At 36.9% G+C, this 13,680-nt stretch overlaps 1 protein-coding gene across 1 annotated transcript; it reads left to right on the top strand.

Moving 5' to 3' along the window:
* The first annotated feature begins 1,659 nt into the window (after nucleotides 1-1,659).
* On the top strand, nucleotides 1,660-2,511 carry LOC145140456 (uncharacterized). The gene has a single exon (XM_079073942.1). It carries the CDS (start codon nucleotides 1,660-1,662, stop codon nucleotides 2,509-2,511), a length of 852 nt encoding a protein of 283 aa, XP_078930068.1.
* Nucleotides 2,512-13,680: the final 11,169 nt, after the last annotated feature.

The following is a 13,680-nucleotide window of genomic DNA, read 5'->3' as shown; positions in this document are numbered from 1 at the left end:
CAGAGTTGTTGCGTACAATTCGAAATTGGTCTTTGTTGGGATGCGTTTCCTGATTCTGATCTTAAACTCAAGTTAATAGGTCTTAACTTGTTTTCACCGAACTCAAATCAATAGGTCTTGATTTATTTTCACCGAAGTTTCAAGCTATAGGTCTAGTTTGATCTTCATATTATCATTTTATTTTTCTTTGTTCTTTTCTATGTTCTTGTTCTTTGTGTTATTCCGCTGCAAATTTGAATCCAAGCTCTAATTTTCAACTCAATTGTGGTGCTGGAAATCTGAGTCGTATTGGTGGATTCTTGAAGCGGTCCAAATACGCATCAGGATATAGATTGAAATGATATTTCATCGTGTATCTTTGTGTTTTCTAGTATGATCGTGAAGTGGGTGCAGGACCTTCCAACATCATAGTATGTTCATTGCATTATTAATGAAAAAAGGCCCAAAAGGGATGTATGAAATGCATATTGTATTAATACACAATCTATTCTACTAAAGATCTCAATTTTCTTATATTTATTTTTTGGTTTTTCCTTAGTTCTCATTTAAAGTTAAAAAAATATATAAATAAATAAATTGAAGTTAAAAAAGAAAAGAGTTTATTACCATTTCAGTTTATTATAACAGCCTGACTACAAACGTTTGGTTAACATCTTCTTTTGCAGATTTGGTCTGTAGACTGTAAATATTTTACCTCATAAAAACAAACAACAATTAAGTAAAATCGGTTCTCTCATTCTCGACGCCTAACCAAATCGATTCTTGCATCCCTAATTGGCAATCGATTGAATCCATTAGAGTCTGGAGATATTCTTGGAACAATACTAGAAGGGAAGTTTGTAATTCAAATTTTGGAACAATTGGAGGTGTTTAAATAGAACCAGTAAATTGGTACTGATTTTTGAACGATTCTTTAGTCTCTGATTATTGATTTAATGATTTTGCTTGCAATGACAAGTTGTCGTGTGTGCAATTTTATCTTTGGCCTTGGTGATAAAATTCTTATTTTCTCTGTCGTCTCTATCTCAGTTCTTACTTCTCACAACTTCTAATTAAGACAGGATAGAATCACTATTTTTTAATTAGTTAATCTGGCTGGCTCTAAACCTCTAAGCATGATTTAAAAATATAAGCGAAATAAGGAATACATGTTACCTTTTGATGTGTAATTGTCATTTATTGTCAAATTTTCAAAGCCAACATGGCAGCTAAAATACCTCTGCTTTGGCAAGAAAAACAAATCCGTTGCTAGCTAGGTATATGTTTAATTTTTGAGTTAACACTCAACTTTGTTGACATACATTTGTATTTAGTATGTTGATAATATTAGTTTAATTTTTTTATTTTAAAAAGAAAAACCAGGTTTAATGGTTTATTGTTAGAGGATACCTATTTATGTATTAATCTCGTTGTAATCTAGGTCATTTTACTTAGCCCATTGTATTGTGTATTTGGCCCAAAGGGTTTGTATTGTATATATACGTTTACGTAATGAATTATTCATTATGGGAAAATTACCTTTAGCATGGTATCAGACTAATCTAACCCTAATAGCCGATCCTCTAATGTGTCGATCCCTCATCAGTCGTCTTCACCCTCCCTTGCTTTCCCGCTTATTCCTCTTCTTCTCCTACTTGTTCTTCTCAGTGTTCATCGATCATGCCAGGAGATCAACCAATATCAAAACCTACACATAAGGCATATGGTATAACCAATATCAAAACATACGTACCTTTGATTCTAGATCTTCCAACCAAAAATTATGAGCCATGGAGTGCCCTTTTCAAAGCTCATTGTATTTTATACGGCGTTTTAGATCACATCGACGACACATATGATCCTCCTAAACAACCTCCTACGGATTCTGAATGGTTGGAGCTTGACTCCATGGTAACACTTTGGCTCTTTGGTTCTATCTCCCAAAGCCTCATCACATCTTCTCACTCAAAACAAGCCAACGCTAGAAAAATATGCCTTAATATTCACTCTATTTTCCATGATGATCAAGAAGCCACTGCTATGCAATATGAGACAGAGCTCAGAAACATTCAAATAGGTGATCTCAATGTTCACGCCTACTTTGACAAAGTGAAGAAACTTGTTGACCTGCTGGAAGGTATTGGAGAAAAAGTCAAACACATGAACCTTATCTCCTATGCACTCAACGACCTTTCCCCAAAATTCAAGAGTGTGGCCAACATACTCTGCCATAGCAAGCTTGTTCCCACATTCTCGGAGATGTGTACCACCCTCTTTGTTAAAGAAACCCGTCTAGCCACCTCTACGGTTCCCACTTCCTCCCATGAAAGTCACTCTTCTTCACCTTCCCTCCTCCACGTCGACTCCAGTTCATCAAATCGAGGAAGAGGCATGAATTCTAACCATGGGGGAAATCAATTTCGCAGGGGAGGAAATCACGCCTCCAATAATCGCCGTCCTCCTACCGAAAATCCAAATAGATTTGCTAATCGCAACTATGGCTGGTTTTTTGTTCCACCACCGCCGACGTGATCTGCCCAGCTTTGGGGCTTCTCTCCTCATATGTTACACACATGGCATACAACCCAATGGACTGGTCCAAAATCTTCCACAGCCAATCCAAGGGTGGAATAGGCCCAACTTCAGCAACAATGGCCTGCTTGGCAGCAGGCCCATTTCGCCTTATCAACCTAGCGGATATACTCCTCAGGCCCATCAAATTACAAGCCAATTTTTTCTAGACCAACACCTGTTGGGTTTTAGTATACTACAACATCCTTTGGTGCACATACAACCCTAAATACCTTGGATCTATGTTTTCTCTATTATACATGCAAATGGTTTCCAAGGCATTAAACCTATAACTAGCATGCATTTGACATAAACCATATAATATACTAGTTAGGGAAACATACCTTTTATGTGGCTTGAAGTCTTGATGTATTTGGCCTTAAGAGCTTAGCACCAATAGTATGAAATGCCTCAAATGGAATCACAACACACCTAGGACAAACGTGGCTCTTGAGAGAGAATTCCATGCACCAAAACACCTCCATATTTCTCTAAGAAAAGAAGTGGTGATTTTGGCTATGGAGTAACCTATTTATATGTAGGATTCCAAGGGTCATAGGTATAACCCATAATCCATACCCATGGGTTTTATGATCCATGGTTCATGTGGCCCAACTCTTTATGTATCCATACATAAACTTGGTCCAACATGGATCATAAGCCCAACACATATAAATATAACTAATTATCATAACTAGTCCCCATAGATTTAATTAGTCTCTTTTGATCACTAAATTAATTCCAAATTAATTCTTGATCGATACTAATTAAAACATATGATTTCATATTAATATATTATAACTTATAATATATTAATAAACCATAAATAACCTTCTCTCAAAAGTCCATCCTAACAAATTGTCCTGATGATATGCAACCGAAATAGACCATGCTACTCTCGGGTCAAGTACATACCAATAATAGTTATCGGCTTAGACATCTAATCCAACAGTCTCCCACTTGGATAAGTCTAAAACTATTATTGCAAGTACGACTTCATAACCCGACTAGCAATCATAGCTCTTAAAGCCGTTGTCGAACTCTGAACAAATCAATGACGCGTCCATTAGATAAGGGATCATATATTCCTCTATTCTAGATATCATATGGACTGAGACATGGATTATAATCATTCTCTCTGTCCATTTGTTGTTTCCCGATTTTTGATTTATGATGACTGACTGATTGAACAAATTAAATCAGTCCTGGCTTGGCCAAGCACTCACATATGTCATCGCTAAAGCATCGAGGGGCCCACAGATATCGCTTTTATCCTGAAGGTAAAAGGAATGGATAAACTTCAACTCATATGGCTTGTTCTACTACTTGTTGAATCATACACAAAGGCGCGTTTTATAACATTGAGTTACCAAATGCATTTTCGTGCAATCAATGTATAACCAACTCATAGTAACAACTCATATCTCTAGGTTTGAATAATATAAGATATTATCGTCTCATGATCACTCGTGATAAAATCCATGAAGTGATTCAAATGAGCGCGGGTTGAATCCAATACTCAGAACTTATGAGCACTCATGAGTGTTGTAGCACCACTTTGTCCACCAACTTGGACCTCTACAAACCAACCCATGACAGTCTTGATTCATATCTACTTCCAACATATGACCGACTGTGGATGGTTTGAATAACTTACTCATTCAGGAAGAGCGACTTAGTTATTCTGGAAGTCAAAACATGCAAAGTGAAACACAAGAATAAATGAATCAAATATGGTATCAAACCCTATGAATATAAATAAACACTTTTATTTATCACCATACTGATTACTCATTATTCATTGTTTCGGTTTTATCAACTTTATACATGAATTAAAAACACTAGTTGTCCCATGCTCCAAGCATGTACACTATGTTTTTCTTAAACAATAGCTTTGCCATACACCAAGTATGCACTCTATGTTTGTCTATGATCCTTACTTTGTGAAATAAACCAATTGAACATAATTTCAATGATTCTAATTTCACACTCCCAAATCCTTATCGAAATATGTGAGAATTTCAAATTCCTATCATTTATCGAAATTTGTTTAGATTTTAAACTTAAATGCACTGACCCTCCTGTAATGAATATGTACAAAGTCACAAAGACTTGTCAACAGTCATTATAAGGTATTCCAATGGAGATCAACTCCATGGAAACTAAGTCTCATATTCAAAGTACATTGCTTTGGACATGCTTCTTGCATTAACTTTTCTAATCTTACACAGATAACTTCCACCTATGGAGACAACTCCATATTCTCATTTTGACTATCACTTCTGAATAAGAGATGCCTCTTTTCAGAATATGTCAATATGGTCCTTCCAAAATTAGCACTATACTTCCAACTGTCCCTGAGCAACCAATCTTTGGTAAACCTCAGATTGTCCTCGACAATTGCTTAATCATTTTAGTCATATCCAATTCTAGACCTTTTCCCTTCTTAATGCCTCTGGGCATTTGGAAAAATTTAGAAATGACAAATATTATAGCACATGCAATCGATCCTGTACCCAAAGCAAATGGTACACGATTCATGATGTCTCACATAAAGACATGATTCTAGACCAGTCTTTTGCTACAATATTTTTATTTGCCATGTTTTCAAAATTTGACTATGAAGAGGGATGCCGTAATCATAATCGAATTTTGAGAACGCAATATATAGAATTTCCTTAAGTTGAACCAATCCAACATGAAATTCATATATATATTCTTGACTAAAGATGATTAAGGTCTCAATCTAAGCCTTTAGAACTGAAATGAAGTATATCCTCTCCCTTAATTATAGAAAAACAACTTTTTCAATCCCTGCAGCCTCACGAATTGAAACTTTTGTTTTCTGTAATTAACATTGCTAACTTGCAACACTAACAATAATTATCATGCTCCCACTAACATGATGATTATTAGCATAACACTTATGCTCCCACTAGCTTTGACATGTACTCAGAAATCAGCTGGACTTCTAGAAATCAATACTTTATTGACTTTCTTACCAAAGTTCAGATTTCTGATACGAGATGCTTTGATAAAACTTTATCAAAATCATACACCTTTCCTTAGATAGCATGCATGTGTGTCTAAACAATTTCAGAACTATGAAAAGGGATGTCGTAATCATAGTCTCAATTGTTTAGACCTTTTGCCATCTGCTTCAAATCTACTTGGTGGAAGTGTTTCCTCACCATCATTTTCATGAATCGGAGAGAAACCTTATGACCCTTAGATTTTATGGTGTATGTGTTCTTATCCATGTGAATCGTCAAAACCATAGTCACAAGACAAGGATAATGACAAATCCAAACTCATATGGACTGAACTTATGCAATCTTAACTTCTTGCCACCTGGCAGTACAGGGCCTACCATTGCTTCCAAGTTGTTATGCAACCAATTGAGAACTTTCAGAACTCCTATGCAAAGCCAACTTTAACTGGAATGAGCACAGAATATGTCAACACGATAGGTTATAAACCTCAAGTCGTGTGCTAGAGAAGAACCTCAGGTTTTATTCTTGATTAGTTCTTGAAATTCTTTTTAGGATCTTTAAGACTTCCACTATCCTCTTGACATATAAGACTGTCTTGCCAAATATTCAAGAGATAGTGCGGATTCTTTATCAAGACAAACACTTCACACAATTGGCCTTAGTTGGTCTTTGTTTTATCCAAAACATCACAACTTACCAATTTCAAATGTACAAGAGTAGGACACTTTTACTCTTACATTTGACAAGTGTTTTAAACCTTTCTTTAAGATATGTCACTCAAGTTACAATCTTGGAGTATGACTCTAAGAATTGTTTTGGAACGAAGTATGACTCATCTTCCTGATCTAACCATTTCAACAATTCATGACTCCTCTTCTTAGTCATAAGAATGCACTAAGATGACCTTTAGAGGACTAATTGTGATATGATTTCTAAATCATTAAGATGATCACAAACATGATACTAAAGTACTCTCCCATCTTTTCAGATTTGAGAAACTTTTATCTTTCTGCCTAATTTGATTCTTCCCATTCGTTCTGCCATACATTGAGACTTTTCCAATGTTTCAGAATTATACTTAAACTTGTAAGTATAACCATATTTACTAAACTTTAGTAAATCAAATAGTCTTAATGAGCTTTGTGGTGGACATGACTAATGCACAAGAATGTGTACTCGATCCCTTTAGTCCTTCACTTGACTCACACATCCATGTGAACAAGTAATTAGTCTTGATTTTCCAATGCTTGAAAGTTCTCATTCATCATACTATTCAACTTGCATGATTCCAAGTTTCGGTGCAATTGAAACTTGGGTGATGAGGAACTTTCCTGATTTGGTAAATTTAGACACTACCACAAATGAAAGAATCAAATCCATTTTCCAATATTGCTGTCAGTGGAATCGTATAAGCAACAATTTTCCACAAATGCCATTGTAAGGATACTTCAAATAAATAAAATTAAACAATTTTCTTTTATTTTAAAACTTTGCGGAAAACTTATCCTTACAATCCACATGGAAAATTGTTGTTATCTATTCCTTAGCAATATATCATAACTTCTTAAGCAACTGCTCAAAATTCTGATGCGATCGAAATCCACCTTCGCGATCAGAATCAGCATATACTTCCTTTAAGATTTCTCTCTATTCTTTGATTCTTAAAACATCAACATGTGACCCAGTCACATCATGTAATGAGGATCTCAGAATAGAACTTAACAGAGTTAGATAATGGGCTCTACCTGATGTAGAGTCAAACTTATTGACTTTAACATCCTTAGGTAAATTTGGCAGCTTTGCAATCAACGCCCCTTCCTTTGGCAAAATAAACATATGGACCCTTTGGTAATGGGACTCTCTCAGACTTAGCCTTTCTCTTTACCATTTGGTCAACCGGGTTGACTATGGCCAATCCCTTTCCATTGGGAAGAGAATGTTTTTTCTGGATTTCCAGTGTCACCATTGTCACTGTCCATAAAATTTTTTGGAAGTTGATCTTCTAATCAAATTTGCTTTACTATCGTTCCAAATCATTGCTGATTCAGCAGCACCAAGCAAATAGATATGATCATTAAGGTTCATGTCATAGTCTGTTTCATAGTAGTCCCAAAGGAACTCACTATGTGACTTAGAAAGTGATTGAACATCCAACTTTCTCAAGACTTTGACACCCAACTCTCCCGGCTTGTCAATATGTGACTTCATCTCTAAGATGTGATCACACATAGACCTTGCTTGCCATTAGGGCTTGAGTGACCTTGAACTTGTGGGTTAGAGAGAATAATTGGAGGAGGTGGAGGAAGAGAAGTATGACTTCCATGAGCCAAACTCAGGAAGTCATATTCATTAGGAAAGCTTGGTTTGGGAAGATCATTGTTGTCTAAACCAGACATCAACAATGGGAGAAATTCACGTAAAGTTGATTTAAGTCCTTAATATAACACCCAATATGATATATTAAGGCTAGGACCCAACAAACTATTTTATAACATGGAAGAGGGATGCCGTAATCCAAGCTATAAAATATTTGAAGGTAGGTGAATGACGATTCACCAATTTCCACCAAGATAAACGAAATGTATTATTAGGTTTTAATTGGTTTTGAAACTCCTAGATTCTTTTGAGATTCATTGAACTTTTCAATGGCATGTTTCAATCTCGAGTGTGCCCTTCAGGTTTTGTGACTGGGATGCCGAGGATCACAAAACAAGGTGTGAAGTAACCATGCAAGTATACTTGGTACCCTTAATATTTACCCCTCAATCGATGTGCCGGTTAACCACACACGCTCTAACGATACTATGATAAACATTAACTTACCCTTTGCCTACCTTGTTAAGTCCAGGTTAGTGTGCCGGTTAACCACACACGCTCCACTAACAGCTTAAACAAAGTGCAAAGTGTAATTTCATGGATTAGCACCTTATTCACATTTTCCTAAGTAACTAAGATTGGGAATTTATAAGTGCTTAGTTACTTAGTATTTATCATTATACTTATAATGAAGGGAGAATTATAGTCCTTGTCCTACCTGTTCGGCTAACGACCCTCCACCGGTCAAGGAAGCGGTGAGTGAGAGTGGACACCCATTAAACTGCCATTTTATAGGCAGTAACCTTATACCCCCCTTATAGACCGGCTTCGTGAATGAGACCTACTAATGGTAAGACGACTTTATCTTATACATATCTATATAATTAAAATTATAATAATAGTATAAGGGTTGAATTTTAAACTTTTAAAATTCTAAGGTCTAGTTTGGAATTAAAGTATACATGGGGGGTAACTTTACAAATTCCAAAACTTAAGGACAAGTTTTGAAACCTTTCAAAACTCTTGGATTTTTCATAACTTATGAGTTTAATTAAGGTTTAATGAAAAAAAAAATTCAAGTTCCATAACTTGAGGAAAAGTTATGGAAGACATTAAATCATTTAATGATGACATTAAAAATAGTGACTCTTCTATTTTCATAACCTATGAGACTTAATGACACTTTAAAAAGAAAAACTCTTCACTTTCCATAACTTGAGGACAAGTTATGGAGTTCATAAAAACCATTAAGATCAAATATTCCAATTAACACAATAATCAAATAATTTTTCTATGATCTAGATTAAACTCATAAGTAAAGATAATTCACATCAACAATTTTCAAGAAATTAGATAATCATATAAACTAATACAAATCTTGAAACTTTGACAATTATCCTTTGAAGACTCTTGGAATTCATAACCTAAAGAGTTAATAAATGAGACATTTCACATCCATAACTTATGGAAGTTTCAAAACTCTTAAGATCATAACTTTAAAAAAAACTTTTGAGTTCCAAAATTTTATGACAAAATTTGTAACTCCTTAAAACCATTTAGATCAAACTTTTAAAACAAATAAAATAATCATATCATTCTATCTTTTAATAAATTGACCTAATTCAACTCTTGTAGTAAAGTGACTCAAATTTTATAAATAATTAGTTTTTCATAAAATCAAGTAATTATCATAAAATTAGACAAACTTCATGTTTTTTTTTCTTTTTTTTTCCTTCAACTTGAAAAAAAAAATACATTTGCATCCAATATAATAGAAAACAACCCATGGCTCTGATACCACTGTTGGGTTTTAGTATACTACAACATCCTATGGTGCACATACAACCCTAAATACCTTGGGTCTATGTTTTCTCTATTATACATGCAACTGGTTTCCAAGGCATTAAACCTATAACTAGCATGCATTTGACATAAACCATATAATATATTAGTTAGGGAAACATACCTTGTATGTGGCTTGAAGTCTTGATGTATTTGGCCTTAAGAGCTTAGCACCAATAGTATGAAATGCCTCAAATGGAATCACAACACACCTAGGACAAAGGTGGCTCTTGAGAGAGAATTCCATGCACCAAAACACCTCCATATTTCTCTAAGAAAAGAGGTGGTGATTTTGGCTATGGAGTAACCTATTTATATGTAGGATTCCAAGGGTCATGGGTATAACCCATAATCCATACCCATGGGTTTTATGATCCATGGTTCATGTGGCCCAACTCTTTATGTATCCATACATAAACTTGGTCCAACATGGATCATAAGCCCAACACATATAAATATAACTAATTATCATAATTAGTCTCCATAGATTTAATTAGTCTCTTTTGATCACTAAATTAATTCCAAATTAATTCTTGATCGATACTAATTAAAACATATGATTTCATATTAATATATTATAACTTATAATATATTAATAAACCATAAATAACCTTCTCTCAAAAGTCCATCCTAACAAATTGTCCTGATGATATGCAACCCAAATGGACCATGCTACTCTCGGGTCAAGTACATACCAATAATAGTTATGGGCTTAGACATCTAATCTAACAGACCTCCTTGGACTTGGCTTGGTGACATGGATCAACCTACTTTTTGAAACATTCTGTAAAAAAATAAAATAAAATAAATAAAATAAAATAAGTAAATAAATAAATAACAAGCCCTACAACCTCGAGATGTAATTTATATTTATATTTTATTTTAGCACTAAATCCGTAATAAATTACCTGTGTTAGCCATAGGAGTTAAAATTTATATTTTCTTGATGTTGAGGGTTAAATGGTAGCCTATGGACTTGTATTGAATAGCTTTTTCGAAGCAAGGGGTAAAGAGTAAAATATGGACTTAGTTTGAAAAGAAATTGTAGAGGAAGGGACCATTCTCGTTAAAATGTAACCAAGTTTGGTAAGACACGGGACTTGAACCCGTGTTTCTTACCCTCCCCTCCCCTCATATCTTGTATACCCGAAAAATCCAAACCTAGATTACTCTCTAGCCGCCACCTTATCACTCCACTCCTCCAGCCATCGTCGCCCCCATGTTGCTGCCGTGAACCGCCGAACCACCCAACCACCATAGTTGTTGTTACCGGCGATAGCAAAGATCAACGAAGTAGTGACCGCTGTGGCCTCTTCCTTTCTAGTAACGGCGCCATCCCTTCCCACTCTCTTCGCTCTTCTGCTTCTTCGACCCGTTGTCGCCGCCACTACTCCGGCGGCTGTCCCACTGTCGTCATCCTTGTCCAGCCGTCACATGCCACCGTGAGTGGGTGGCTGTGTGGCGTTTATGTTTCATGTGAGCGTGTATGTTACCGCTGCAATTTCTCTCTCTTTCTTCTCTATCCCTTCTGAAGCTCGTCTGACAGTTGTAGTCGCTGCCATACGGCTGTCACCACTTCGCACTCCTACCACTGCTTGCCGCCACGAGAGTGGCTGTGTTGTGTGGGTTTTTGTGTGTATGTATGTGTCTCAACCCATTTTGATGTGTGTATGCGTGTGTCATTCGATGTCATGTGTGGGTGTGTTTAGGTGCCCGGAAAATGTGAATAACCACCATGGCAGCCAACCATGGTGGTTGCCGCCCGTACTGCTCTTTCTGCCGTCACCAACCACCGTGAGTGGTGGCTGTGTGTATATGTGTGATATGGTGTTTGTGTGCGTGTGTTTTAATAGTATGGGGCTGTATGAGCGTTTCTTGGTCGGAGAACTGAAGAAAAATCCACCACCACCACCGTGAGGTGGTGGCTGCCACCTCATGTCGCCGTTCTACCACCACCAGCCGCCACCTTGAGTGGTTGTGTGCTTATATGTGTGTTTGGACCTAAAAAATTATAACTCCCGCCATAACAATGGTGGTTGCAGACTCCTACCGCCATGGACCGCCGCCGACCACCACTGCCCGAGGTGGCAGTGGGGTGGTGCTCGATTTATTAAACATATATATTTAATTAATTAACTAATCATCTAGCTTAAGGAGTTGGAAACCCTAATTGGGGTTTAGAAAACCCAAATGTCAAGAAACCCTAGTCTTGGAGTTGGTCAGGACCCGCACTAAAACTATTAATTAAACTTAAAATAATATTAAATAATTCTCTACAATTAACTTAATGAAATAATTCACTTAATGGATTAAGTCCTTAAGGGGTTAGTGTGGAACACTAACCCTAGTTATCATTTTATATGAAACCCTAATCGTCATTTCATGTGAAACCCTAAACGTCATTTCATGTGAGGTGGTCACTGTCGCAAGTGATTATGACCTGTGATCGGGTATTGACTCAAGTATCTTCCTGTAGGTGATTGGAAGTAAGTTGAAGCTGGTAGAGTTCTTCATTGCTACAGTGGTTATCTACATGCGTATCGAGGTGAGTTTTTGCCTCATTGTACCCGTGGGTCGAAGGCACCAACGCCACCCCACTAGTTTCGGTTATCTAGTAGTAGAGGGATGCCTTAGTGATCTGTTAGATCTGTGTACTGGTATCGAGTATGCTGCTATGTTGTAGTGATATGTTAGATATGTCTCCTGGTATTGAGTATGTTGCTTTGCTGTAATAATCTATAGGACTGTATGTGTATGTGCTTGTTGGTTAAAATCTATGGAGTGCCTTAAGGACTGTCTGTGGTCATGTAAGATAGCCTAAGAACTCTTGGTCTAGGCTCTCCTGGATGTTCCTTGTTTGGTTGTGGCTCTAGAGTAGGACCATCTGTTTGGGTGGCTATTTCACCTATGGTTACTTACGGTTACGTATTCTACGGTGGTTAACTGGTGTCAGGGTTGTATGTTGTGAGAGGACCAGTGGGAGGTAGTGAGTCGTATGATTGTTGTATGCCTGTATTATGTGCCTACTTGATCATGATTGTTTATATTTCGACATATTGTGTTTGGTTTAGGTTGAGGCGGTACTGCTTTGTGAGGTAGGCCAAGATACACGGTGCAGGGCGGCTATAAGCTGTAGGCACGGAGGCTCAGAAGGAACGGTTTGGGTTGAGGTAGACCATTATAGACTGAAGGCCAAAAGACCCAGGGCGTCCCGGATAGACTACAGGCCTAAGAGGCGTACCACTTAGGCCGATGGCCCAGAGAATGGTCCAGATAGGTTGAAGGCCCAATGAGGCGTTCCAGTCATGCTGAAGGTTTTGTGAGCGTTCCAGATAGTCTGTAGGCCGGTGCGGCGTTCCAGTCAGGCTGAAGGCTCTGTGTGCATGCTATCTGTTATTATGTTTATGTGGTGGTATTTTTGGGGAAACTCACTAAGCTTTATGCTTACCCAGTTTTTTATTGTTTCAGGTAACATCAGTGATTGCGGGAAGGCAAAGGCGGGACTGTACACACTCATCAACAACTTTGAAACTTCTGCGTTTCCTATAATACTCTGACGTTAATAAATGTAATTTTAAATAAATGGTTTTCTTAAATAATGGATTGATTAATTGGGAATTTTAGCTTAATTAAAATGATTTTTTTGTGAAATTGGGACGTTACAAGTTGGTATTAGAGCCCTGGTTTGAGTGAATTGGAGGAACATTTGTATGAATCCAGTCTCAAACAACGATCCGAGAGTTTTTGCAAAAAAATTTTGAAAAAGGAATTACAATAAAAGACTTGGATTAAGGACATGGGCTCGGTCTCTTGTCATGTTCTTGTTTGATTGTTGGCTTGGGATCGGGAACGTAAACCTTGACTTAACTTTAACTTTTCAAGAAGATGCGGTATGTACAGTCAGCCAGAGCCCGATCAGGAGAGTGGTTCCCAAAATACCCATACTTGTTATATTTGCTGAGTTTTGATCTTGATGATA

The sequence above is a fragment of the Lactuca virosa genome, chromosome 9, assembly GCF_052849685.1.
Source record: "Lactuca virosa cultivar CGN04683 chromosome 9, Lactuca_virosa_CGN04683_v6, whole genome shotgun sequence".
NCBI lineage: Eukaryota > Viridiplantae > Streptophyta > Magnoliopsida > Asterales > Asteraceae > Lactuca > Lactuca virosa.
This window is presented reverse-complemented; position numbering and strand designations above follow the sequence as displayed.

What these genes read in the sequence shown, in the direction of transcription:
- LOC145140456 (XM_079073942.1), top strand. Translation starts at nt 1,660, where the DNA reads ATGCCAGGAGATCAACCAATATCAAAACCTACACATAAGGCATATGGT.